Genomic DNA, 26,079 nt, shown 5'->3' on the forward strand with positions numbered 1-26,079 from the left:
ATTTATACACTGTTTAATTTATATCCCACATTTATTATTTGTATGAATAACTCAAGGTGTCACATCAAACACATCTCATGTTCCTTCTTCCTCCTGTTCTCCTCACAACTACTACTCTTGTGAGGTGGGTTGAGCTGAAAGACAGGGAGTGGCCCAAGGTTACCCAGCTGACTTTCATGGCTAAGGCAAGGCCTTGAACTCAGGGTCTCCTGCTCTCTAGCTTGTGCCTTAACCACTAGACCAGGGGTGTCAAACTCAGTTTCATTGAGGGCTGCATCACGGTTGTGTTTGACCTGGGGCGGGGGGAGGGAGCCACTTGACGTTACTCGTGTCAGGAGCACCAAATGCTAAGGCAGGACTTCCCCCAGACACTCCCTCGCTATCATTATAATTTCCTTCCTTCCTTTTCTTCTTTTTCCTTTCCTCTTCATTCTCATTTCTTCTTCCTTCCCCTCTTTCCTTCTTTTCCCTTCCCTCTTCATTCTCTTTTCTTCTTCCTTCCCTTCTTCCCTTCTTTTCCCTTCCCTCTTCATTCTCTTTTCTTCTTCCTTCCCCTCTTTCCTTCTTTTCCCTTCCCTCTTCATTCTCCTTTCTTCTTCCTTCCCTTCTTTCCTTCTTTTCCCTTCCTTCTTCATTCTCCTTACTTCTTCCTTCCCCTCTTTCCTTCTTTTTCCTTCCTTGCTCTTTCCCCATCTTCTTTTTCTCTTTCCCTTTCTCCTTTCCTGACCCTTTTTGCATGCTCGAATGCAAAAGAGGAAACATTTCTCATTTTGTTTTGTTTTTAGTTTGTTTTGCTAGCCCTCTGCAAGTGAAAACCTGCTTTCGCGCGGGAAACCCAGAGCTGGTTTCACTTGCCAATGTGGATTATTCAGTAAAGTTTTATACTCTTTGGTAAAATAATCTCCCAGGAGTTCCTTTTTCTGGATTCACCAACTGGACAGTTGACAGGCACTTTTCAGACAACTATGACCTGGATGACTGAGAATCTCCACAGGTGTTCCTCCCCAAACTACGCACCTTAATGTCCGGAGGAAGGAACTGGGCAGGGCACAGGCTGGAATATCTTGAGGCTTTTTGAAGGCCCAGTAATAAGAGGCAAAGGCTCCTGCAAGTACACACTGTCCCAGAGCAATGACGAAGTTGATACACCAAAAGAAGCCCACAACGTTGTAGATCTGAAGATTGAAGAGGTTGCGCTGGTAAAGCCCTTCATCATTATATCTGTAGAAGATGCATTCGGTTATGCAAGGATGACTGTCAGAGGCATTGAAATCCTGAGAAAAGAAAGAACAAGACACGTGTGATATAGGTAGTCCTTGACTTAGAAGATGTTGTTGGATATCCATTTGTCTGAAGTGGTGTAGGGTTTCCTGCCTAAGCAGGGGGTTGGACTAGAAGACCTTCAAGGTCCCTACCAACTCTGTTATTCTATTAATTTTAATTTAAGAAGACCGGAGGGTCCAACATTTGAGGAGCTGTCTCATCCAATAGGATTGGCCTGTCAACTCACTCTAGCGGAAGAGAGCTACTTTGAATCCCATCTTCCAAAGAATTCCATCGGGCAGGTCCAGGGGAAGAGCCTTTTCTGCTGTGGCCCCAACCCTCTGGAATATTCTTCCCCTGGAAGTGAGGTCAGCCCCCACACTCCTAGTCTTTCAGAAGAGCTTTAAAATCTGCCTCTGCTGGTTGGTCTGGAACCTTAATGAAACTGTACTATGTTGGGGTGGCTGATGGGGTAGAGAGAAGATCCCCACTACTTCCAGATCACTTGTTTCTCTTGGGCTTGTCAAAAGATCATGACCGTATGTTAAGTTGCAGTTCAAAAGATCTATTGCTCAAGCCTATACACAGGATCTAGTCCGATAAAGTTTGCAAAACTGGTGCCAGATAAGGGTCAGCAGAATTCAAGAGACGTTAAAGTTGGATCATTTGTGGGAACTTAGTGACTCTAAGCTGATGATGCCTTTCACGCCACCTCCCAGCTCTGCCGGCTCTTCGCCTGTAGACTTTTTGTTCCTTATTTAATTTTTTTCATGGTTTTATCTTTTTTTAAATCTTTGAATCCTTTTAAAGGCCTCCCAGAGTTGCCACAGCAATTAGTAGGGCCGCATATATAAAATAAATAAATAATGTCCACCTTGCTTGGTATTTCCTCTCTGGCCGATTTGCAATAAGGTTGATTTTGGGGATAAGAGGTGAGCATGTAGAACTGGGAGCTGTTTGCAAGGTAAAAGTTTTGGATTACCCATTTCTGATATAGGCAACATGAAGCTCAGTTATCCAGAACTGAATTGATTTTAGGCAGCTCCCAAAATTTCTACTTTTGAAGAACGAGATCTGTTTCCTCCCAATCATTCTAAACTTTGAAAAAGTGGTGGTGTGGCCAAAAGGTATCCAATTCATTTGTGAGACTACTTAAATGAAATTGAATGAAATTCAATGGTAAAAAGAGTAAGGTTCTACCTTTAGGCAAGAAAAACGAAATGCACAGGTACAGTATAGGTGGTACCTTGCTCAACAGTAGTAACTGTGAAAGGGATCTTGGAGTCCTAGTGGACAACCATTTAAATATAATGCCTTGGTAAGGCCACACTTGGAGTACTGCATTCTGTTTTGGTCACCACGATGTAGAAAAGACGTGGAGACTCTAGAAAGAGTGCAGAGAAGAGCAACAAAGATGATTAGGGGACTGGAGACTAAAACATATGAAGAATGGTTGCAGGAACTGGGTATGTCTAGTTTAATAGAAAGAAGGACTAGGGGAGACATGATAGCAGTGTTCCAAGATCTCAGGGGTTGCCACAAAGAAGAGGGAGTCAAACTATTCTCCAAGGCACCTGAGGGTAGAACAAGAAGCAATGAGTGGAAACTAATCAAGGAGAGAAGCAACTTAGAACTGTGGAGAAATTTCCTGACAGTTAAAACAATTAATCAGTGGAACAACTTGCCTCCAGAAGTTGTGAATGCCCCAACACTGGAAGTCTTTAAGAAGATGTTGGATAGCCATTTGTCTGGAACGGTATAGGGTTTCCTGCCTAGGCAAGGGGTTGGACTAGAAGACCTCCAAGGTCCCTTTCAACTCTGCTATTGTATTATATTGTATTGTATTATTGTATTAATGTGCTTCTGTCCCACTTAACACCATCATTGTAAGAAAAACTGATTGGTTATCATATTTTGCATCATACTGCAATGGCTAAAGGACTAGCCAAAAAGTCCCCGGGGATCAAAGATGTTAGGATATTGAATTGCGTAACTGGAACAGTGTCGTGTACAGTGAGTTGTACGGTGGCCTAGCGATGGAGCTCTCGTCTCACAATCAGGAGACTTTGGAGTTCAATCCTAGGTAGAGGCAGGTATTTCTCTCTCTGCTCACAATGAGAATAAATCTGTTGAATATAACTCTACATTGGCGACAGGAAGGGCATCTGGCAATTAAACAATTTCGTTCAGTTGCCCAGACTCTACCCTGCATGGGATTATAGGGTCATTAAAAGAGGATGAGTGAAGTGTACAGTGGGCCAGAGCACACAGCTACAGTTGATTGGTTGGAGAGTGCTGACTCATGCATGGTGCATGCCATGCTGTGGGTTGGTTGCTGTGGATGTGAAGCAGTGGTGGGATTCAAAATTCTTTACTACCAGTTCTGCGGGCATGGCTTTGTGGCTGTGGCTTGATGGGCATGGTAGGGGAAGGATACTTCAAAATCTCCATTCCCTCCTGATCAACTGGGACTTGGGAGGCAGAAAATAGATAGGGGTGGGGCCAGCCAGAGGTGGTATTTACCAGTTCTCTGAACTACTCAAAATTTCTGCTACCCATTTCCCTCCTCCCCACCTTTTCCTTGTGTGCGATCTGTATACTGTTTAATTTACCCCACAATGTTCCTGACTATCTTATGTTTCCTCTTTCTGTATGATGATTAAAAAGACTACAAGTTTGTATTAGTCTCTCTGGCTTCGTCTGGACAGAAGCTGCGCAATTCCCTGACCAAAGATACTTTGGTTTTGCATCTGAACACTTACCAATGGCGTGCAACTTTGGTTACCGCGATATTTTTCACAGCCTGGGGCAGAGTCATTTGTTGGGGTGATCCGAAAAAGGGGCTCTCCAGAAGTAGAAAGATATCTTGAAAAATGGAAAGCAGTCAAGAAAATTTCCAAACCGAAATATTCCCTTCTGTCCTTCACAATGTGGAATAGAATAGAACATTGGGCAAGCGTGATTAGACACACAAGAAATGTGTCTCTGATGTATAATAGCAATAGTAAGAGTACTTAGTCTTACAAAGTGCTTCACAGTGTTTTACAGCCCTAATCAGTTTAAAGAGTCAGCATATTAACCCCAACAGTCTGGGTCCTCATTTTACCGACCTCAGAAGGATGGACGGCTGTGTCAACCTTGAGCGTGGCCAGTTGGGCTCAGTTGGTGTAGTAAGTTGAGGACTACCTGACTTGAGATATCAAATGTCAACTTCACATTCTTGAATTATGGTTTCAGAAAGTCTGCATTCAAATTTGGAGTGGCAAAATTGAGCATTTGTAGAGTTTCAGTTAAGTCCTTCTTTGCAATATTTTCCAGTGGCAATACATTTGTGTTCCCAACTGGAGGAAGTCAGGGTTGTGTGATTTATCCCATAATACCCTCTCTGGAATTGCGATGCTGCAGAGCATTGCATGCCAAAACAACTAGACACAGAGAGTTTTTTTTCCCATCACTCTGATGAATACTGAATTCTCACAGTACTATCTTATGTCTAAGGATATTTACCCATGTTGTATGGCTGTATTTTATCCCTCTCAACTCTTCCATTGCCTTCTCTTACTGGTATCGTTATTATAATTATTACTTTGATGTTATGATTAGCATTATCATTTTTATTATCATTATCATTAATTGGTTGTTTGGTTCCACCACAAAACCGCGGTAGACTAAAGCGCGCTCGACGAAAGCGCGTACATGACGTTATCACAGCGCGACGAAAACATCACGCTGTGAGCGGTAAATTTAAAATTAAAGCGAAAACCTTACCCTAACCCCCCCAAACCTAACCCTAAACCTAACCCTAAACCTAACCCTTAACCTAACCCTAACCCTAACCCTAACCCTTAACCTAACGCTAAACCTAACGGTAACCCTTAACCTAACCCTAAACCTAACCCTAACGCGTAACGTAACCCTAAACCTAAACCTAACCCTTAACCTAACCCTAACCCTAACCCTAACCCTAACCCTAACCCTAACCCTAACCCTAACCCTAACCCTTACCTTTATGTGAATCGGCTTGCTTTAATTTAATTTTAATTTTAATTTAATTTATTTTTAATTTTTTTCATCGCGCTGCTGATGACGTCACATACGCGCTTTCGTGGACCGCGGTTTTGACGGGTCACGGGTTGTTTTGCATGTACACTGAGAGCTTATGCTTATAAGAGCCGTGGTGGTGCAGAGGTTAAAATGCAGTACTGCAGGATAACTCTGCCGACTGCCAGCGGTTTGATTCTGACCGGCTCAAAGTTGACACAGCCTTCCATCCTTCTGCGCGCTTATTTTGGAGGTCAAAAGAAAATAAGACAGGGTCTTATTTTCGGGAAAACACGGGTAGTGCAAGGTTAGTTGATGTGGAGAGACCTGGACCATTGAATTGCCAAGAGTCAGAAATGATATCATCATCATCATGTACAGATGTGGCATTGGCAGATTCTCTCAAAGGAAAGCAAGAAAAAGTCTTCCGGTGTCGTTTTAGAGTGAATTGGGCAGCATATAAATGTGCTAAATAAATGAAAGGTCACCGCATCGTCGGAAAGGATACAGAGCCGTCATGCCCCAATAGGCCACGCAGATCACGATTAAGATGAAAGTCAGCAGTGGGTAGACAAGGGTGGACATCATATGCCCAATAGCTCTGGAGAAAGAGACAACGTAGAACTATCAGTCTCTCCCTCAGTGCCCGCACAGAATCTAAACCCGCAAATGGCACCTGAGCATTGTGGGGCTCCACTTACCGGCTGGCTTCCTTGATGAGCGCGATGGCAATGAAGATCCGGTTGCGGAGGAACACGAGACTAAGCAGCAAGATGGCTTCCACCACACAGAGGACAATCACTGGAGGAGGGAGAGAGAAAGGAGACAAAGTTTGGCTGGGCTTTGGGAATTTACTCGTACATACCACACTCAAAAACATACCCACAGGCACTCGATGTACAAAAACTTGCAATTCTCAACTTCCTGCTGGTTGATCAGTGAACCTGTTTCACTTGCCAATTGTGTGCTGCCCAAGGCCGCTAGCAGCTTTTGACGAGCAAAGGCAATTGGGGAAGCTGTATTTGCTTAACAACCAATAATTCACTTAACAACTGCAGTGATTCGCTTAACCATTTGCAAAAAGGGTGTGGTGTCATACAAATCGGGGGTGAATGGCTTAACAACTGCCGTGCTTCCCAAAGGAAACTCTGGTTCCAATTCACAAAGTTGAGGATTAATGGTATTTCGGTAAGAACTGGAGGAACGAAGAGAGCTAAGGAGAAATGAATGTTGAAAAAAGGATGAGGTTTAAGCAAAACCTATGGGGAGGTGGGGGGTGGGTGGGAAATACATGGAACACATCCTCTTCTTTGTTTTGATCAGATGTTCCTGCCCTTCTCCTGCTCCTGCACATTCCCGAGATCCAAAAAAGACCATGTGTTTGTGCCCTTGTCCAAGCAAGCCAAAGGAAGTTCACTCTTCTGCCCTGACTTACAGGCTACCATCCAGGTCTCTTTGACACTGCCATAAGCGCTGAAGTTAGTGGTAAATCCGATAGTCTGAACAGTGGCTCCTTTCTTTTTGAGGATATCATACTCTCTGTAACAGTGATAGATTCCTGGAAGGCGGAAAAAAGAAAGTGGTGGAAAAAAATATTAAACAAGAGCATTCTTCAAACCCTATTTCCCTCCCTCCGCCATTTTGTTTCAGAAGAGTCCTTTCCCCATTTCAACCTTCTTTCCCACAGCGACCAACCAATGGAGTGATGTGCATACAGGACGGTACCAGGTACCAGATGTGCATGCAGCATCCCCATATCTTGGTGATAGTTAAGGTATCATGGCACTCCAAATGTTGCCCAATTACAAGTTCAGCCATCCCTCACTACCGAGGGTGCAAGGTCTGAATTCATCAACATCTGGAGAGCCACAGGACACTCATACCAAGCTTCGCTGCTTGTTTACTGCATTTATTCGCTAAATATATTCAGAGATGCTGGATGGCTTATGTTATGGTTATGACACTTGGCAGGTACATATAAGTGTGAAAATCATCATTCTGCAGCGGTCAATTTGCAGAACATTGCAAAGTAGAGTAGAGTAGAGTAGAGTAGAGTAGAGTAGAGTAGAGTAGAGTAGAGTAGAGTAGAGTAGAGTAGAGTAGAGTAGAGTAGAGTAGGAAGAATTCAGTGGAATGGAGTGGAATGGAACGGAATAGAATAGAATAGAATCAGTGGGAGGAAATATAATTCTGAGAACTGGACAAGCTTTGGCCTACATAGAAGATTGTCTGGTCATCTAGGCCAGGACTCTCCAAACTTGAAAACTTTAGGACTTGTGGACTTCAACTCCCAAAATTCCTCAGCCAGCCATCCTTAAAGTCTTAGAGTTGCCAAATTTGGGGACCCCGATCTAAGCTAATATTATAACTTTTGTTGTGGACAGTTTTTCAAGGTTTGGACAGAAAGGAAGTTCTTCCTGTCCTTAGTATAAATATCCATAACAGTGTTTCTCAACCATGGCAACTTTAAACTGTATGGCTGGCTGGAGAATTCTGGGAGTTGAAGTCCACACATCTTAAATTTCCTAAGGTTGGGGGAAAAAAACCAATTTATAGACTGGGTAGCCTATTTGGAATATTTGGAAGATCGGTCATAGCAAACTCCAGAATGCTGGCTGAAGAGGCCTTGCCCATTTACCAAATGATTGACATGATGGACCTGAATGGTTTAAAAAGGTTAATCAAACCAGGGGTGGGTTTCAGCCGGTTCGTGGCGGTCCCCGTGAACCGGTTGGTCGGCGAACCCGGAAGTAAGTAACTTCCGGGAACGGCGAAGGGCCACCCAGCCCGACCGCGTTCCTTACCCGGTTTTGATGAGTTCTGCGCTTCCCGCATACGCAGGACGCATACAGCGCTTGCGCAATCCTCCAGGAGCAGCTGGAGCATCGCACAGATGCTAGTATGCATGCGTGCGCTGCGCGCGTGCACGATGAAACCGCCGGCCCCGTTCCAACCAAACCGGTTGGAACGGGGCGAGAAACCCACCCCTGAATCAAACCATTGTCCACTTCTAACTGTTGTGGTAGGACCCTCCTTAGCCCATTCATCAGTTTGGCACAGTATATTAAGAACTTTAGTTCAGCTACGTGGTCTCATTTTACGCACCGTATGCAATGATGGATATTACTCCCACAATGAGAACCCACACCAGGACGCCAGCGATGTACCTCAGCAGCAGGAGAAAAATGAGGCTCAGTAACATGGCAAGCAGGAGACCTCTGGAAAGAGAATAACATGAAAGAGAAAAGGTGAGATGCATTGACTTCCTTCTCCACCTGTTCTGCTTGTAAACTCTAATCTCCCTGTCTAATCCCACCTCTCTCTCTCTCTCTCTCTCTCTCTCTCTCTCTCTCTCCCTGAGCGGGAAGATTAACCCCAAGTCTGAAGGATTTTCTCAATTACGTTATGGTTCACGAAATGTCCACTTGACTGACAAATTTAGAGCTAATCTTCCTGCCTTAAAGAAACGAGAAACAAAGACTTTATTCTGTACTGAAGAGTTTTCAGCACCTTTAATACATCGATGATAAATGCATCCATCGATTTTCAACCAATTTTCAACTGAGATATTGTGTCCTCAGCTACATCCATTCTGGAGCTTAGAGCAGAATTTCCACAAAGAAACATTTCTAGATTTATACTCCACTATCTGGATTCTGATGCAGGGACGTGGTGGCTCAGTGGCTAAGATGCTGAACTTGTCGATCAGAAAGGTCGGCAGTTCTGCGGTTCGAACCCCTAGCACCGTGTAACGGAGTGAGCCCCCATCACTCGTCCCAGCTTCTGCCAACCTAGCAGTTCAAAAGCACATAAAAGTGCAAGTAGAAAAATAGCGTGGCCCGACAAAACCGCGCTCGTCAAAATAGCGGCGACAAAACCACGTCGCTAAAGCTGCGACGTCATCACCACGACATCATCACCGCGGCGACAACAGCGTGGTGACAGAAGGGCGCTTTAAAACAGCGCGGCAGCAGAAAGCCAATTTAAATTAAGGTAAGGGTTAGGATTAGGTTTAGGGGTTTGGTTTTGGGTTAGGTTTAGGGTTAGGTTTAGGGTTAGGTTTGGGTTAGGTTTAGGTTAGGTTTAGGGTTAGGGTTAGGTTAGGGTTAGGTTTAGGGTTAGGGTTAGGTTTAGGGTTAGGGTTAGGTTTAGGGTTAGGGTTAGGATGCTGAGTGCTTCGGAAGGCGCGGATTTGCCCTCCGCGCTTATGTCGGTGCGGATAAGGGCTTTGCGGTTTTGTCAATGAACCGAAAAATAGGGACCACCTTTAGTGGGAAGATAACAGCATCCTGTGCATCTTCGGCACTTAGTCATGCCAACTACATGACCACGGAGACATCTTTGGATAGCGCAGGTTCTTCGGCTTTGAAATGGAGATGAGCACCGCCCCCTAGAGTTGGGAACGACTAGCACATATGTGCGAGGGGAACCTTTACCTTATTTGGATTCTGAACTTGAAAAATTTCTTTATGCTTGATTAGAGATAATTCTCAACTTACAATGGTTCATTTAGTGACCGTTTGAAGTTACAACAGCAATGAAAAAAATGATTGATGACCGTTTTTCACATTTACAAATATTGCAGTATCCCCATGGTCGTCTGATCATAATTCAGATGCTTGACAACTGATTCATACAGTATCTATGACGGTTGCTGTGCCTGAGGTCATGTGATCCTCCTTTTTCAACCTTCTGACAAGCAAAATCATTGGGGAAGCCTGATTCACTTAACAACCGTGTTACTAACTTACCAACTGGAGTGATTCACTTAACAACTGTGACAAGAAAGGTCACAAACTGGGGCAAAATTCGCTTAACAAAAATGTCTCGCTAAGCAACAGAAATTTTGGGCTCAATTGTGCTCGTAAATCCAGGACTGCCTGTAATGAAAAACCTATTCTTCTGCCGTTTCCTTAAGATATCTTTGCCCATCCACAAAGGCAAGAAATGCCTTTAAAAGAAGGCTATGAAAAATGTACAGGAGTTCTTGATTCCAAGCCAACCCAAGCTCCACAATCGCTACTTACACAATATTAAAAAACAACAACTCACAACTCAGGTCACAGTTATACCCTGCAGCAGGCGTGTCACAGCAGCCTCATGTGACATATCGTGACGTTTCCTCCCGTCACAAAACTTAGTGTGGGTATGGCCAGTGTGTGATGCATCTGGAGTGCAGGTCATGAGTTTGATACCCCTTCTCTATAGCTTCAAGAATCATGGTATAGTATGGCATCAGTGGGGGGTTTCAAAATTTTTTAGAACCTCTTCTGTAGGTGTGGCCTGCTTTGTGGAAGTGGCTTGCCAGCCATGTGACTGGGTGGGAGTGGCTTGCCAGCCATGTGACTGGGTGGACGTGGCCAACTTGTAAAATGTGGTGAAACTCACTTAACAACGCTCTTGCTTAGCAACCAAAATGTTGGCTCAGAAACTCTGGCATTTGAAGCACGCAAGTCTTAAAGCTGTCAAGTTACAAGACCCTTGCGCCCCTAACCCTTTAGAAAAAATAAATAAAACCCCAGGGGTGTTCAAACTTGACAGCTTTAAGACTTGTGGACTTCAACTCCCAGAATTCCTCCTCTGGCTCTTCATCTTGATGATGTGTGGACGGGCGGGGGGAGGGAGCTGCAACCGGTTCTAAACGGCACTGTAGATTTGTGGAACCTCTTCTATAGAAGAGGTTAGAACTGGGAGGAACCCACCCCTGTACGGCATGGCATGATATAATATCACATAACACATAACACCACATAACACAACACGACACAACATATACAAAGCCCTCTGGATTTCCTCAGCCCCCATGAACAATTTCCTATTAGGGCAAGAAGTACTCACATGAGAATCCATATCCATGTCCGTGTAAAATCCTCAAATATCTTCACACTGATATCCTTCACATTGAGAGAACCTAGAAGTTGTCTATAAAAACAAGAAGCCAAACTGAAGCCTTATATAGAAGAGAATCCATACAGAAAAACAGTTTAATGGGCTTCCTTCCATTCCAGTGCAAAAGTACACCAACACATAACCGGGTCTACATATCCGATCTCTACTCTGCCCCAGGAGTTGTGGCATTGTCTATTTACTGCTGGAAAGGTTAAGGTGCAGTAGTAATCCCCTATTTTTTGCAAGAACAAATTCCTGCAGTACTTCCATCACAAAGTTTGCGAAGTCCTTGGTGCTGAGTTTGGTTGTTTGCTTGCAGACATTTCTTTACCTAACTAGGTAACTTCATCTGTGCTACTGGATGTGGAGTTTGTTTCCCGTTTATATACTATAAGCTGCCCTGCAATGTTGGTGAGGATCAGAGGTGGGTTGCTCCTGGTTCGACCCCAGTTTGGCCGAACTGGTAGTGGTGGCGGCGGGAGACTCCACCCACCCACACGGATGCTTCTGCGCATGCATGCCGTGAGAGTGCCTGCGTGCGCAACAGTGAATTGATTAAAACTGGTACAAACCCGCCACTGGTGAGGATATGGTTTTCTCCTTGGCAGGCAGTTTCTTGATTAGAGTATTGTTTTCTACTTGATTATTTGTCTGGTGTTAATACCTGCTTATCTGGATGCTGGTTTCTGGATACGATATATTCTGGTCTTTTTGTTTCCTTCTTAGCTTTTTAATGTCTCTTTTGAATGGTGTGCAGATGTGATTTAGTACCTCTATGTATCTATTGATGGCTGATTTGTCAGAAATCATACCCCACCACCCCCAACCCTGGCAAAGCAAGTGACTGTGTATAAACAGAGAACAAACTCCTGTACTCACTAACACTGATGATGTTACCTAGTTGGGAAATTAAATGTCTGCAAGAAAACAACCAAGCTCAGAGAGTACCCCACAGTTCAAACCTGAGCTACCTAGATGCTCTTCTGTTGGAAACAGGGAGTTTGCTATAGACTTGCTTCATGTTCTATTTTCCCTGGCCAGCTCAACCACATGGCATCAAGCCATGCAATACAAATTTAGAGATCGGGGTGTCCTAAAAAATAATAATCAAATCAATTCATTCTGGTAAGGCCAGCAATTGCACAAACCCTCCAGAAAAAAATATCAAACCACCAAGGCAACGGTGAGTTTTCACCGATGGAAATAACTCTGGGATAAAAGATAGATTAGAATCGTGGCTCTCTGTGTCTTCTTACTCTGGTTGGGCTTTGAGAACGAGGTCTGGGAGGAGAGGGAAATTGCCACTGGGTGTAAGACATTTGCCCAGAGAACGGCCTTGATGAAGATTTCAAACTATTAAAAAAAACTTACTCTGTGCCGTTTGTGATGTATCCCACGGTTTCATTCACTGACATTGTACCCACAGTAAAGCTTCCAACATCAGAGGTGTTAAAAGAAGGCAAGCAACGATTAAGAACTGTAAATAAAAGAGAGGGGGGGGGAATATAGATTAGGAATCATTCTGGTAAGACCATTGACAAGAACTATTCTTCTCTGCAAAGTCCCAGACTTTAGGGTGAATTACAAATGATTAAAACTCATTTTGAAGCAAATGCATTCACACACACACACCGATCTTGAGCACCAATAACTCTCCTGTGGTCTATTTTCCAATTTCCGTTTTTTTCCCCAGACATTGGAAATGCTTTAGCAATTAGCAATTTAATAAATTTGTTTGCTGCCCAATCCCGTAGGACTTTGGGCAGCTTACAGAAACAAGATAAAAATAAAATTTTAAAATAAAGAAAAATACAATTTAAAAAACAACACACCATACATTCTGTTTAAGTGGGGCTGGACCTTGTCCAACAGCCCCAGGCCTGCCGGAACAGCCAGGTTTTAGTGGCTTTTCAGAAGGCCAAGAGAGTGGGAAGGGTCCGGATCTCTACGGGTAGATCGTTCCACAGGGCTGGAGCAGCTACAGAGAAGGCCCTCCCCCCGAGGGGCCGCCAGCCCGCATTGTCCGGTTGACGGCACCCGGAGAAGACCCAACCTGTGCAATCTTATTGGTCGTTGGGAGGTATGTGGCAGGAGGCGGTCTCTCAGATATCCAGGTCCTAAGCCATGTAGGGCTTTAAAAGTAATGACTAGCACCTATCGGAGACCAATAGGAAGCCAGTGCAGCTCGTGGAGGATGGGTGTAACATGGGTGTATCTAGGTACACCCGATATCGCTCGCGCGGCTGCATTCTGAACTAACTGTAGTTCCAAACACTTTTCAGGGGCAACCCCATGTAGAGCGCTTTGGCCTGAAAACTGTCTGTATCAATGTTTCTCAACTTTAAACTGGTGGACTTCAATTCCCAGAATTCCCCAGCCAACATGCTGGTTTGGACAATCCCTCTTTCTGCATCATAAAGCCACCAGACCAGAGGTGGTATTCAGCAGGTTCTAACCAGTTCTGGAGAACCGGTAGTAGTGGAAGTTTGGAGTAGTTTGGAGAACCGGTAAATACCACCTCTGACTGGCCCCGCCCCCATCTATTCTCTGCCTCTTAAATCTCAGTTGATCAGGAGGGAATGGAGATTTTGCAGTATCCTTCCCCTACCACGCCCACCAAGCCACAGCCACAGAACTGGTAGTAAAGAATTTTAAATCCCACCACTGCACCAGATCTTGGAAATCAAGTTCCCCAGATAACAAATCATATGATTTTATCTTGACTCAAAATGTCAATAATTATTTCTTTCTTTCATTTAGATTCTATTTTTCCATTAACAAACCACAGGTGGTGTAAAGTATTATCCTGGTTAGGGAATTCTGGAAGTTGAAGTCCACACATCTTAAACTTACTGGTGTACAAGATCTCCAAATAGATCTTCACGATAGATCCTTCACACGCTAAAGGATCTATGTGCTCAGCTCTCCCCCCCCCCCGTTTAAAGATAAAGAGGTAGTGTTTGGGGTGCATTACAAAACAAAGCTAAAGCCATGCCTAGCATCCTGACTCACTGCATCCCACTCAGAGGGAACCCCAGAGAGCATCTAGATCAAACCCTGCACAATCCTTGAAGTATCCATTTCTATTAGCAGTATATTCCAACAAGGCTGGGAAGAATTCCAGTCTAAATGTGCTGCCCCCAAGACTAACTACCAATTAGCTGAAACAATGTTTGGCTGACTTACAGGTAAAATTTCCATTATCCTAACACTTGATTTAATCTGGAGTGGATCTTGAATGGATAACCAATTAGTTTAGTTCACTTTTTATACTCTAAACGAATTCCTGAATTGTTACTATGCCACCATTACTATAGGTAGACTTCACTTAGTGCCTGTGTTTGAAGTTACAACTCTGATAAAACAATGGTTTTATTTGTATTTTTATCGTTGTAGCATTTTATCTCTCCCTTTCAGTCACATGTTCACCATTACAGTACCTTATGCTATCCACAAGTTTGTTTGTTCAATTTCCAAAGTCACCCCACTCAATACTGTGACTCTGTGTGGCTTACAATTAAGTTAACAAGTACAGCTCTGTGATTGTAAGAGCTGCTGCCCATAACTGACAAGACTTTAATCACTTTACATATTTTACATATTTCCTTTAAAAAGGGGGGGAAAAATAGATCCAGGAAACTTTAGACCTATCAGCCTGACCTCAATACCAGGAAAGATTTTGGAAAAGATAATCAATCAATGAATTAGCGAACACCTAGAAAAAAAACAAAGTAATAGCCAAAAGCCAACGTGGGTTTGTCAAAAACAGATCATGCCAAATTAATCTTATTGCATTCTTTGACAAAGTGACAAAATTAGTGGACCAGAGGAATGCCGTCAATATAGTTTACTTGGACTTCAGTAAGGCATTTGATAAAGTAGACCATAAACTACTACTAGATAAAGTAGAAGAATGTGGATTGGACAGCATCACCACCAGATGGATTCGTAACTGGCTGACCAACCGCACTCAACGTGTAGTCCTCAATGGAACTGCATCTACATGGAGGGAAGTATGCAGTGGAGTACTCCAAGGCTCTGTTTTGGGAGCAGTACTCTTCAACATCATCATCAATAATTTGGATGAGGGAGTAAATGGGGAACTCATCAAATTTGCAGATGACACCAAGCTGGCAGGAATAGCCAACACTCCAGAAGACAGGCTTAAGACACAGAAGCATCTTGACAAACTTGAACATTGGGCACTATCTAATAAAATGAAATTCAATGGTGAAAAGAGTAAAGTTCTACATTTAGGCAAGAAAAATGAAATGCACAGGTACACTATAGGTGGTACCTTGCTCAATAGTAGTAACTGTGAGAGGGATCTTAGAGTCCTAGTGGACAACCATTTAACTATGAGCCAGCCGTGTGCAGCAGCTGCCAAAAAAGCCAACACAGTTCTAGGCTACATAAACAGAGGGATAGAATCAAGATCACATGAATTGTTAATACCACTTTATAATGCCTTGGTAAGGCCACCCTTGGAATACTGCATTGAGTTTTGGTCGTCACGATGTAGAAAAGATGTGGAGACTCTAGGAAGAGTGCAGAGAAGAGCAACAAAGATGATTACCGGTAGGGGCCTGGAGACTAAATCATATGAAGAATGGTTGCTGGAACTGGGTATGTCTAGTTTAATAGAAAGAAGAACTAGGGGAGACATGATAGCAGTGTTCCAATATCTCAGGGGTTGCCACAAAGAAGAGGGAGTCAAGCTATTCTCCAAGGCACCTGAGGGCAGAACAAGAAGCAATGGGTGGAAACTAATCAAGGAGAGAAGCAACTTAGAACTGAGAAGAAATTTCCTGACAGTTAGAACAATTAATCAGTGGGACAGTTTGCCTCCAAAGCTGTGAATGCCTCAACACTGGAAGTCTTTAAGAAGATGCTGGATAGCCATTTGTCTGAAACGGTATAGGGTTTCCTGCCTAGGCAGGATGTTGGACTAGAAGACCTCCAAGGTCCCTTCCCACTCTGCTATTGTATTGTATTGTATTGTATTTGATTTTTGTTTGCCTCCTATGCAGCCTGGAACTCAGCTCTTCAAAAGCAAATTGGCAACCAGCTGATGCTAGGGCATTCCTTTCTATACGTACAGTATTCTGCACTGTGTGCCTGCTTACTCTCTTGCAATCCCTTCACTCAAAGGAAAGCTACAACAAATTGGAAACACAATGGCACTCGTGATTTTTTTCCCACTTAGCAGCCAGTGGCTGATCCCAACTGTGATCACTGAACAAAGACTTGTAATACCACCAATAATAATTAAAGCAACAAATATAGATTTTTAACGCCTTTTTAAGGTAGGTCATGGAAGGGACAACTCAATCATCACTATCATTTAACAACCCCACAATTCCTTTCAGGGCAGAGTCTGGGCAACTGAATGGCGCTAGCAGAGCGTTTTAATGGCCGGATGCCCTTCCTGTTGCCAATGCGGAGCTTTGTTCATTTCATTTCATTTTCATTTATTTGACATTTATAGGCCGCCCTTTTCCCTGAGGGGACTCAGGGCGGCTTACAATTTGTAGGAAGGGAGTGCAAGACAAAACACAAAAAGAAAATGTGAAATATAATAAAATAAAACAATAAAACACAACATTCATTCAGCATTCGGGTGGGGCGAGATTAGGGTCTTATCCCCAGGCCTGACGGGATAGCCAGATCTTAAGGGCTGTGCGGAAGGTCTGGACGGTGGTGAGGGTACGAATCTCCATGGGGAGATCGTTCCAAAGCGTCAGAGCTGCAACTGAGAAGGCTCTCCTCCGCGTAGTCGCCAGTCGGCACTGACTGGCGGATGGAATTCGGAGGAGGCCTACTCTATGCGATCTGATGGGATGGAGGGAGGTAATCGGCAGAAGGCGGTCTCTCAAATAGTCAGATCCACTACCATGGAGGGCTTTATGAATGGTAAGTAGCACCTTGAAGCGCACCCGGAGATCAACAGGTAGCCAGCGCAGCTCACGGAGGATCGGTGTTATGTGGGCGAACCGTGGTGCGCCCACGATCACTCGCGCGGCCGCATTCTGGACTAGCTGAAGTCGCCGGATGCTCTTCAAGGGCAGCCCCATGTAGAGCACATTGCAGTATTCCAGCCTAGAGATCACAAGGGCTCGAGTGACTGTTGTGAGGGCCTCCCGATTCAGGTAGGGCCGCAACTGGCGTACCAGGCGAACCTGGGCAAATGCCCCCCTGGTCACAGCTGACAAATGATGGTCAAAAGTCAGCTGTGGGTCCAGGAGGACTCCCAAGTTGCAGACCCTATCTGAGGGGTGTAAATTTTGACCCCCCAGCCTGAGTGATGGAACGCTGGCCAAATTGTTGGGAGGGAAACACAACAGCCACTCGGTCTTGTCTGGGTTGAGTACCAGTTTGTTAGCTCTCATCCAGTTCTTAACGGCCTCAAGACCCCGGTTCATCACGTCCACCGCTTCAATGAGTTGGCACAGGGCGGACAGATACAACTGTGTGTCGTCCGCGTATTGATGGTATTTTATCCCGTGCCTCCGAATGATCTCGTCCAGTGGTTTCATGTATATGTTAAATAGTAGGGGGGATAAGACCGAACCCTGCGGCACCCCATAAGTAAGGGGCCTCGGGGACGATCTCTGTCCCCCCACCAACACCGACTGCGACCTGTCCGAGAGGTAGGAGGAGAACCACTGCAAAACAGTGCCTCCCACTCCCACCTCCCGCAGTCGTCGCAGAAGGATACCATGGTCGATGGTATCGAAAGCCGCTGAGAGGTCAAGGAGAACCAGGATGGACGCATGGCCTCCATCTCTGGCTCTCCAGAGATCATCGGTCAATGCGACCAAAGCGGTTTCTGTGCTGTAACCGGGCCTGAAGCCGGACTGGAAGGGGTCAAGGTAACTAGCTTCCTCCAAGGTACGCTGAAGCTGGAAGGCCACCACCTTCTCAACAACCTTCCCAACGAAGGGAAGGTTGGAGACTGGACGGTAGTTATTAAGAACGGCTGGATCCAAGGATGGTTTCTTCAGGAGGGGTCTCACCACCGCCGCTTTAAGTGCGGCGGGGAAGTGCCCCTCCCGAAGGGAGGCGGTGACGACCGCATGGATCCAGCCTCGTGTCACCTCACTGCTGTTGGCAACCAGCCAGGAGGGACACGGGTCCAGTATACAGGTGGAGGCGCTCACAGCTCACATAGCCTTGTCCACATCCCCAGAGGCAACATCCTGAAACTCAACCCAGAGATGGTCTGCCAAGTTATCCCCCTGTGTCTCGGCTGGATCTGCAGGGGTGGAGTCCAAGTCCGACCGAAACCGAGCAACTTTGTCCGCCAAGAACTGGACATACTCCTCAGCCTTACCCTGTAAGGGGTCCCCTGCCTCCCTCCTATTTAGTGGTGGGTTCAGTGGTGGGTTTCAAATAATACCACCACCAGTTCGCCCCATGCAAGCTCGCTTCCTTCGTGAGCACATGCGCCTTCCATGCATGTGCTTTGCTCACACACGTAGCTTGCACGCATGTATATGGCTTCAAAACCGTGACTAAATAGGAAGACATAGAGCCAGGGTGGGGGTGGAGGAGGCAGTTGTTAAGTGAATCTTGCTTCCCCATTGGCTTGGCTGGTCAGAAGGTCGCAAAATGACTCCCGAACTCTGCAACCGTCATAAATATGAATCCGTTGTCAAGCATCTGAATATAAATACTGTGACCATCAGGATGCTGCAATGGTCATAACTGTGAAAAATGGTCATAAGTCACTATTTTCAGTGCCGTTGTAACTTCAAACGGTCCCTAATTGAACTGTTTTAAGTCAAGGACTACCTATATAGCAAAGTTGCAAAACCTGTCAGGCCTGCAGCCATATTCCTTTTGGATCTTTGGCCTGCCACACTTTCTATTATTCTACTATGCCTTTTTCTATTGGGGGAAAATGGGAGGGGAGTGAGATGCGATGTAGCCATAACAACATTCTTTCTAGAAAGCCAAGGTCATCCTTTGCCTCTGCACCTCGGCACCTGACCAGAACTGGATGGGTGGAACTGCCAGCATGGCAATGGGAGATTGGACTGTGTGATGGACTTGTGGGCGTGGGGGGCAAGATCTTGAACTTTCAATTAGGTGGGGAAAACTGGGAAGCTTTCAGATTCGGGTTTTCCCAGATGTGCCAATATGGCTCTCTTAATAAATTGGAACTTTGAGCAATACTTTGTCTTGGACTCTGATTTACTTTTGGATGCTAAACAGAAATCTCCGGTCGAAGATCTTTTTGCTTTCTGTCATTTTAGCAACATAATAGCTGATCCCAAGAGCCTCGTTTTATTTTGCAGAATCAACACTTACGTGGCTTGGTTGGGATGGTGAATGGAAGACAAAGTTGCTGGCTGAGGATTTCTGATATCGTCTGGGGAAAAAGCAAGAGATTCTTAGTAATGTTGCGTTCAGATAATAGAACAACCTATATTGGGGAGAATTCTTGGGCTTAAGCTCCAGGAATATTGCAATGAAGACAATTAAGTCATTAAGGGAAAAATAGGAGATTTTACTAATCTCAGGATGACTCCAAGAGTTTCAGAAATATATATAATGTTATAATATAAAAATCTTTAAAAGCGCCAAGACCAAAATGCTGAGTGATTGGGGCAGGGATCTCCAACCCCCGGGTTGCGGCCCACTACCAGGCTGTGGTCTATGCAGACCTGGGGCGCATGAGTGATAGGCCCATTCATGGAAGCAGTGGGCTGGTGCACAGAGTGAGTGTGCAGCTCCACTCATGTGAGCGGTGGAGTGGTGCACACTCACATGGTGCCAGCCTGCCGCTCGCACGTGTAGAGCTGCAGAGGTGTGTACTAGCTGGCTGCTCACACAAGTGGAGCTGTACAGGTATGCACGAGCCCCCCACTTGTACAAATGTAGGGGCACAGATACACACCAGTCTGCCTCTTGCAAAAGTGGAGCTGCATAGGTGCCCCTGCTGCTCACGTAGCCCAGTTCCCCTCTCTTCCCTCCAGCCAGGCCACCAAGCCACAAAAGTTGGGGACCGCTGGTTTAGAGGAAAGAGTGAGGAACAATGAGGCAAGAAAGCCTGAACAAGGTCATCTTATTAGAAGGAAACCAGCTGCGATATATAGTTATAGAGCCCACTATTATATAGAACTAGACAACACATGAACAGGCACGTGGTGGCTCAGTAGCTAAGCTTGTCGATCAGAAGGTCGGCAGTTCAGCGGTTCGAATCCCTAGCGCCACGTAATGGAATGAGCTCCCGTTACTTGTCCCAGCTTCTGCCAACCTAGCAGTTTGAAAGCACGTAAAAATGCAAGTAGAAAAATAGGGACCACCTTTGGTGGGAAAGTAACAGCGTTCCATGCTCCTTTGGTGTTTAAGTCATGCCGACCACATGACCATGGAGTCATCTTCGGACAGTTTTGTCTCTTCGGCTTAGAAACGGAGATGAGCACCACCCCCTAGAGTCAGGAACGACTAGCATATATGTGCAAGGGGAACCTTTACCTTTAGACAGCCCCATGTGATCGGACCCGATTTTATAACATTTTTTGCAGCAGTCTTTAAGTGAGTGCTGCGGTTGTTAAGCAAATCCATTTTAACCAATCGGCAGGAAACCAGTAATAAAAGCTGGAAAACAGCAAAAGTCATATCCCAGAAAACCTGAAAGACCCTTCAGAATTACCGGGAAGGCAAAGAATGGAAAGATTTGGGGCCATCCAAAGGCGGCAACTTACCAACTTTGTAGTTTGGAGATCAATGCTGGGTTGGCACATTGTCTGATCCCACACTTCAGGTGGTTTCTTACTTAAGGCATCTGGAAGCACCGTCCAGAATTTGCTGGAGCAATTGGCGACACAAATCTGAAAAGGAAGGAGCCCCGGGAATCAGTCTGGAACCATCTGTTTGTTTGTTTGTTTGTTTATTATGATTTATAGGCCGCCCTTTTCCCTGAGGGGACTCAGGGCGGCTTACAATACATGGGAAGGGGGGGGTGCAAAACAAAAACACAAGACAGTGCATAAATAAAAATAAAACAATAAAACACAACTTTCATTCAACATTCGGGTAGGGCAAATTAAAATCTTATCCCCAGGCCTGACGGGATAGCCAGATCCTAAGGGCTGTGCGGAAGGTCTGGACGGTGGTGAGGGTGCGAATCTCCACAGGGAGATCGTTCCAAAGGGTCGGAGCTGCTACTGAGAAGGCTCTCCTCTGCGTAGTCGCCAGTCGGCACTGACTGGCGGATGGAATTCGGAGGAGGCCTAATCTGTGCGATCTAATCGGTCGAAGGGAGGTAATCGGCAGGAGGCGGTCTCTCAAGTACCATCTGCAATGGTTTCTCTCATGTCCTACGTCAACATTTAGCCATGTTTTCTAAGCCACACAGGTGTGCAAGCTACTCTCGCTCAGATTTTCAGTGTGCAGTGAACCAGTGGTAAAATGATGTGAAATCCACCTTTGCTGCTGATACAGTTTTATAGAATAGCAATAGCAATAGCAGTTAGACTTATATACCGCTTCATAGGGCTTTCAGCCCTCTCTAAGCGGTTTACAGAGTCAGCATATTGCCCCCAACAACAATCCGGGTCCTCATTTTACCCACCTCGGAAGGATGGAAGGCTGAGTCAACCCTGAGCCGGTGAGATTTGAACAGCCGAACTGCAGAACTGCAGTCAGCTGAAGCAGCCTGCAGTGCTGCATTTAACCACTGCGCCACCTCGGCTCTAAGAACTGTTGGGTTTAAAAATCTGTAGAGATTGTCAGTTATCCAGGCCATGTTTCTCCCTCAAAGGTGTTTTTTCAGGAGGCAACTGGACTTCCTTGTTTTTTCCTTTGAAGATGCTTCACTTCTCATCCAAGAAGCTTCTTCTGCTTTGACTTCCCCACCATCCAGTCAGAGCTGAAGAGGCTTTTTGGATGAGAAGTGCAACGTCGTCTGTTATTTGAGTCTGTTATTTGCACTCCTATAATTGTCTGGCTTAGCACAGCAACCCAACAGGATGGGTATAGATTCCAATGGAGAGTCAAGACGGCAGACAGAATCATTCCAACCAGGCATAGGTAGTCCTTGACTTACAAACAGTCCATTTAGTGACCGTTCAAAGTTGCGACATCTTACCTGCGGGGTAGGGCATTGCAAGCCTTTCATTGCTATTGCCAGTGGGTTCGCTTCCACGACACATTTCATGAGGTTGAAGTAGAGGAGGTAAGGTTTGTCACTAAACAGAAAAAGAGAATTGAAGAACGCATTAAAAGAAATACCGTATTTTTCGGACTATAAGACGAAGCGGTGTATAATAGCAATAGCAATAGCAGTTAGACTTATATACCGCTTCATAGGACTTTCAGTCCTCTCTAAGCGGTTTACAGAGTCAGCATATTGCCCCCAACAATCCGGGTCCTCATTTTACCTACCTCGGAAGGATGGAAAGCTGAGTCAACCTTGAGCCGGTGAGATTTGAACAGCCGAACTGCAGAACTGCAGTCAGCTGAAGTAGCCTGCAGTGCTGCATTTAACCACTGCGCCACCTCGGCTCTTTTCTTGGTGCGTACCAAGATTTCGAAGAGGTAAGAAAAAAAGTTTTTGCCTTCCCTCAGCCCCCAGCAGCCCTCTGCAGGCTTCAGCAGGGCTGGGGCAAGGCAAAAACGGTGGCGTTTTTGCCTTGTTCCAGCCCTGCTGAAGCCTACAGAGGGCTGAGGGAAGTTTTTGTGAAAAGTTTTTGTGAAAAGCGGCCTGGTTTTTGCCCATTTTTTTGCAAAAGCAGCATTTTTGCCTTGCCCCAGCTCTGATGAAGCCTGCAGAGGGCTGTTGGGGGCTGTGGAAAGGCAAAAAAGCCTCTGTTTTTGCAAAAAAACCACCCATTTTTTTGCAAAAATAGGATGGGGGTGGGGCTTCAGAGGCCACAAAATTGCTGTATTTGGTATATAAGACCCACCAACGTTTTCATGCTCTTTTAGGGGGAAAAAGGTGCGTCTTATACTCTGAAAAATATGGTAAATCCGGGTAATTAACAAACAAAAAAAGCCACTGGGGTTGTTTCAGTTCTCAAAGTATGTCTGGTTAACTGACTGCTGGACACTATTTTGCACAGGTAGTCCCCGACTTATGACCACAATCGAGCCCAAAATTTCTATGGTTAAGTTGGACACTTGTTAAGCGAATTTTGCCCCCAATTTACGACTTTTCTTGCTACAGTTGTTACATGCATCCCTGCAGTTGTCAATTTAGTGGCCTAGTTATTAAGTGAATCTGGTTTCCCCATTGACTTTGCTTGTCCGAAGGTCACAAAAGGAGATCACATGACACTGCAGCCGTCATAAATATGAAACAGTTGCCAAGCGCCTGAATTTTGATGACGTGACCCTGGGGATGCCCCAATGGTCGTAAGTATGAAAAACAGTCCTAAGTCACTCTTTTTACTCCCTTTGTAACTTTGAACGGTCACTAAACAAACTGTTGTAAGTCGAGGACCATCTGTACAGTTTTTTTATTCCAGGAAAACTGTGGCTGTCTGAGGTTGGTTAAATCTCTGTTGTTAAAATCCCCCCCACCTCTAACCAAGCAACAATTTTGATGAGTCCCTTCCTTCTTTTCCAGGATTTCAAACGTACCGATTGCCGCCAATTCCACAATAGGATCCCGTTGAATTCCTGGGATAAATAACTTGTCTCGGATCACCGTAGAGCCAGGCTGGGGGGGGGAGGGGGGGAGGAAGAAAATGGGAAGGAAGGCAAGAGAAAAAAAAATCAATCTTTCATAATTTACCATCGATATTCATCAGTTGCTTCCAGGACTTTGGAGCTCCTAACAAAGTGAGAATTTTAAAAAGCGTGTGTTCACGTCTGCAAGCCATCTTTTCTTTTGGACTTCAGGCCTGCCACACTTTCTACTATTCATTTTCTATTGTGGGGAAATGGGGTTAGATGATATGTAGCCATAGCAACATTCTTTCTAGAAAGCCAAGGTCATCCTTTGTCCTGCACCTGGCCGGGAACTGCATGGGTGGAAGCTGCCAGCATGACAGTTGGAGATTGAACTGTGTGATGGACTTGTGGGTGTGAACTTTCAATTGGGTGGGAAAACTGGGAAGCTTTCAGATTCCGGTTTTCCCAGATGTGCCAACATGGCTCTCTTAATAAATTGGAACTTGGAGGAATCTTTTGCCTTGGACTCTGATTCACTTTTGGATGCTATTTGGAAGCCAGGCAGTGTGGGCTTCAACAATCCAAGCTGCTTGGGGAATCCTGGGACTTGAAGTCCACACTTCTTAAAAGTTGGTGTGGTTAAGAAACACTGGATTAGAACAATATATATATGTGTGTGTGTGTGTGTGTGTGTGTTTATTTGTGCTTCCTCCCATAATTGGGGCTTACCAGGGGTTGTAAAAATCTTATATATATATGGATTTTACACACACACACACACACATATATATATATATGTATATATGTATGTATGTGTGTGTATGTATGTATGTATATATATATATATTAGATTTTTACAACCCTTGGTAAGCCCCAATTATGGGAGGAAGCTAACTGCTTCCATCATCTGTCAATTGGCTCGTCACAAGAGTCCATCACGACAGAAACCCAATGTTTTTTACTGTTGCCTTTGTTATATTTGTGGGGTTTTTTTGTGTTTTTTTTATTTGTGCTGATAAATATTTTTTATTTATCAGCACAAATAACACACACACACACACACACACACACACACACACACACACACACACATATATATATATATATATATATATATATATATATATATATATATATATATAAATAACGCATAGTGACTGCAGATCCATCTTTTTCTTAAATGTCCAAACAGATAAGGGTAAAGGTCCCCCTTGCACATATGTGCTACAGGCATTAAATCCTCTTATCTTTGGTAACGGTTCGGTAGAGGGAGCGCATGCGCAGAGTGTGCATGATAACATCAGGGTGGGTGGGTGGAGCCTTGCTCTACTGCCACTATCGGTTCGCCTGAACTGGTGCGAACCAGCAGAATACCACCTCTGATGTGCTAGTCATTCCTGACTCTAGGGGGCGGTGCTCATCTCCATTTCAAAGCCAAAGAGCCAGCGCTGTCTGAAGATGTCTCCGTAGTCATGTGGCTGGCATGACTAAACGCCGAAGGCGCACAGAAGGCTGTTACCTTCCCATCAAAGGTGGTTCCTATTTTTCTACTTGCATTTTTACATGCTTTCGAACTGCTAGGTTGGCAGAAGCTGAGACAAGTAACGGGAGCTCACCCTGTTACACAGCACTAGGGATGTCCAAACAACTTTCTCCTTATTTCTGATTTACACAGATTCAATTCTACTATTTTAACTATTATGAGTGGGATGGAGAGGAAGAGGAGGACAGGGGAAGGGATATGTGGGTATGGGGGAGGGAGAGATACATCTGTCCTATCCAAAGCCTTCAATAGTTATTCCTTCAAGAGCCCAGTGGGGCTTTTAAACAAATGATCTGCTGGACAAAAGAGATAATTTCCTTTCAGAAAGCTTAAGGAGGCTATTTAACCTTCTTTGCCCTTTCTGCTAATGAAACCTGAGGCTCCCCCCTTCCATAAGTTGGAATCCGAATGCTTAAAGCTGACAAGTTAAAAAATGCAGGCTTCTTCAAAACAATGATCTCTTTCCAGTGCCCAGGAAATGCGTAATTCAGTGACAATAGGCTCTGTTACACCCATCCACAAAGAAAGTTATTTCAAAGGATACAGGGGCAATGTTTTTAGTTCTGCAGCTTTTGGGGAAGTCAGATACAATCATTGGAGCCTGGGATGGACATAGGCTGACCTTTGAATATTTCCATGCCACCCCTGGTTTTGCCATCTGCTATTTTGGTCATTTTCTTTACGTTCTTGGTTCGATCAATACTTACTTACCTCCCTCC

General features: G+C 44.9%; 1 protein-coding gene across 1 annotated transcript in view; it reads right to left on the minus strand.

Moving 5' to 3' along the window:
* Positions 1-26,079, minus strand: part of SLC44A4 (solute carrier family 44 member 4) — a 64,527-nt gene that overhangs the window by 7,015 nt on the left and 31,433 nt on the right. The window contains exons 4-15 of the mRNA XM_087708447.1: positions 23,785-23,863; positions 22,292-22,391; positions 20,907-21,032; positions 19,507-19,567; positions 12,565-12,670; positions 11,143-11,226; positions 8,410-8,522; positions 6,740-6,862; positions 6,006-6,105; positions 5,813-5,905; positions 4,026-4,128; positions 1,018-1,274 (exon numbers count right to left, since the gene is read on the minus strand). Coding sequence (XP_087564573.1) covers positions 1,018-1,274; positions 4,026-4,128; positions 5,813-5,905; positions 6,006-6,105; positions 6,740-6,862; positions 8,410-8,522; positions 11,143-11,226; positions 12,565-12,670; positions 19,507-19,567; positions 20,907-21,032; positions 22,292-22,391; positions 23,785-23,863 — 1,345 coding nt within the window. The remainder of the gene's footprint in view (positions 1-1,017; positions 1,275-4,025; positions 4,129-5,812; positions 5,906-6,005; positions 6,106-6,739; positions 6,863-8,409; positions 8,523-11,142; positions 11,227-12,564; positions 12,671-19,506; positions 19,568-20,906; positions 21,033-22,291; positions 22,392-23,784; positions 23,864-26,079) is intronic.

The sequence above is a fragment of the Thamnophis sirtalis genome, unplaced genomic scaffold (genome assembly GCF_051295495.1).
Source record: "Thamnophis sirtalis isolate CommonGarterSnake01/CBP01778 unplaced genomic scaffold, rThaSir2_p1.2 scaffold_3, whole genome shotgun sequence".
Taxonomy (NCBI): Eukaryota; Metazoa; Chordata; class Lepidosauria; order Squamata; family Natricidae; genus Thamnophis; species Thamnophis sirtalis.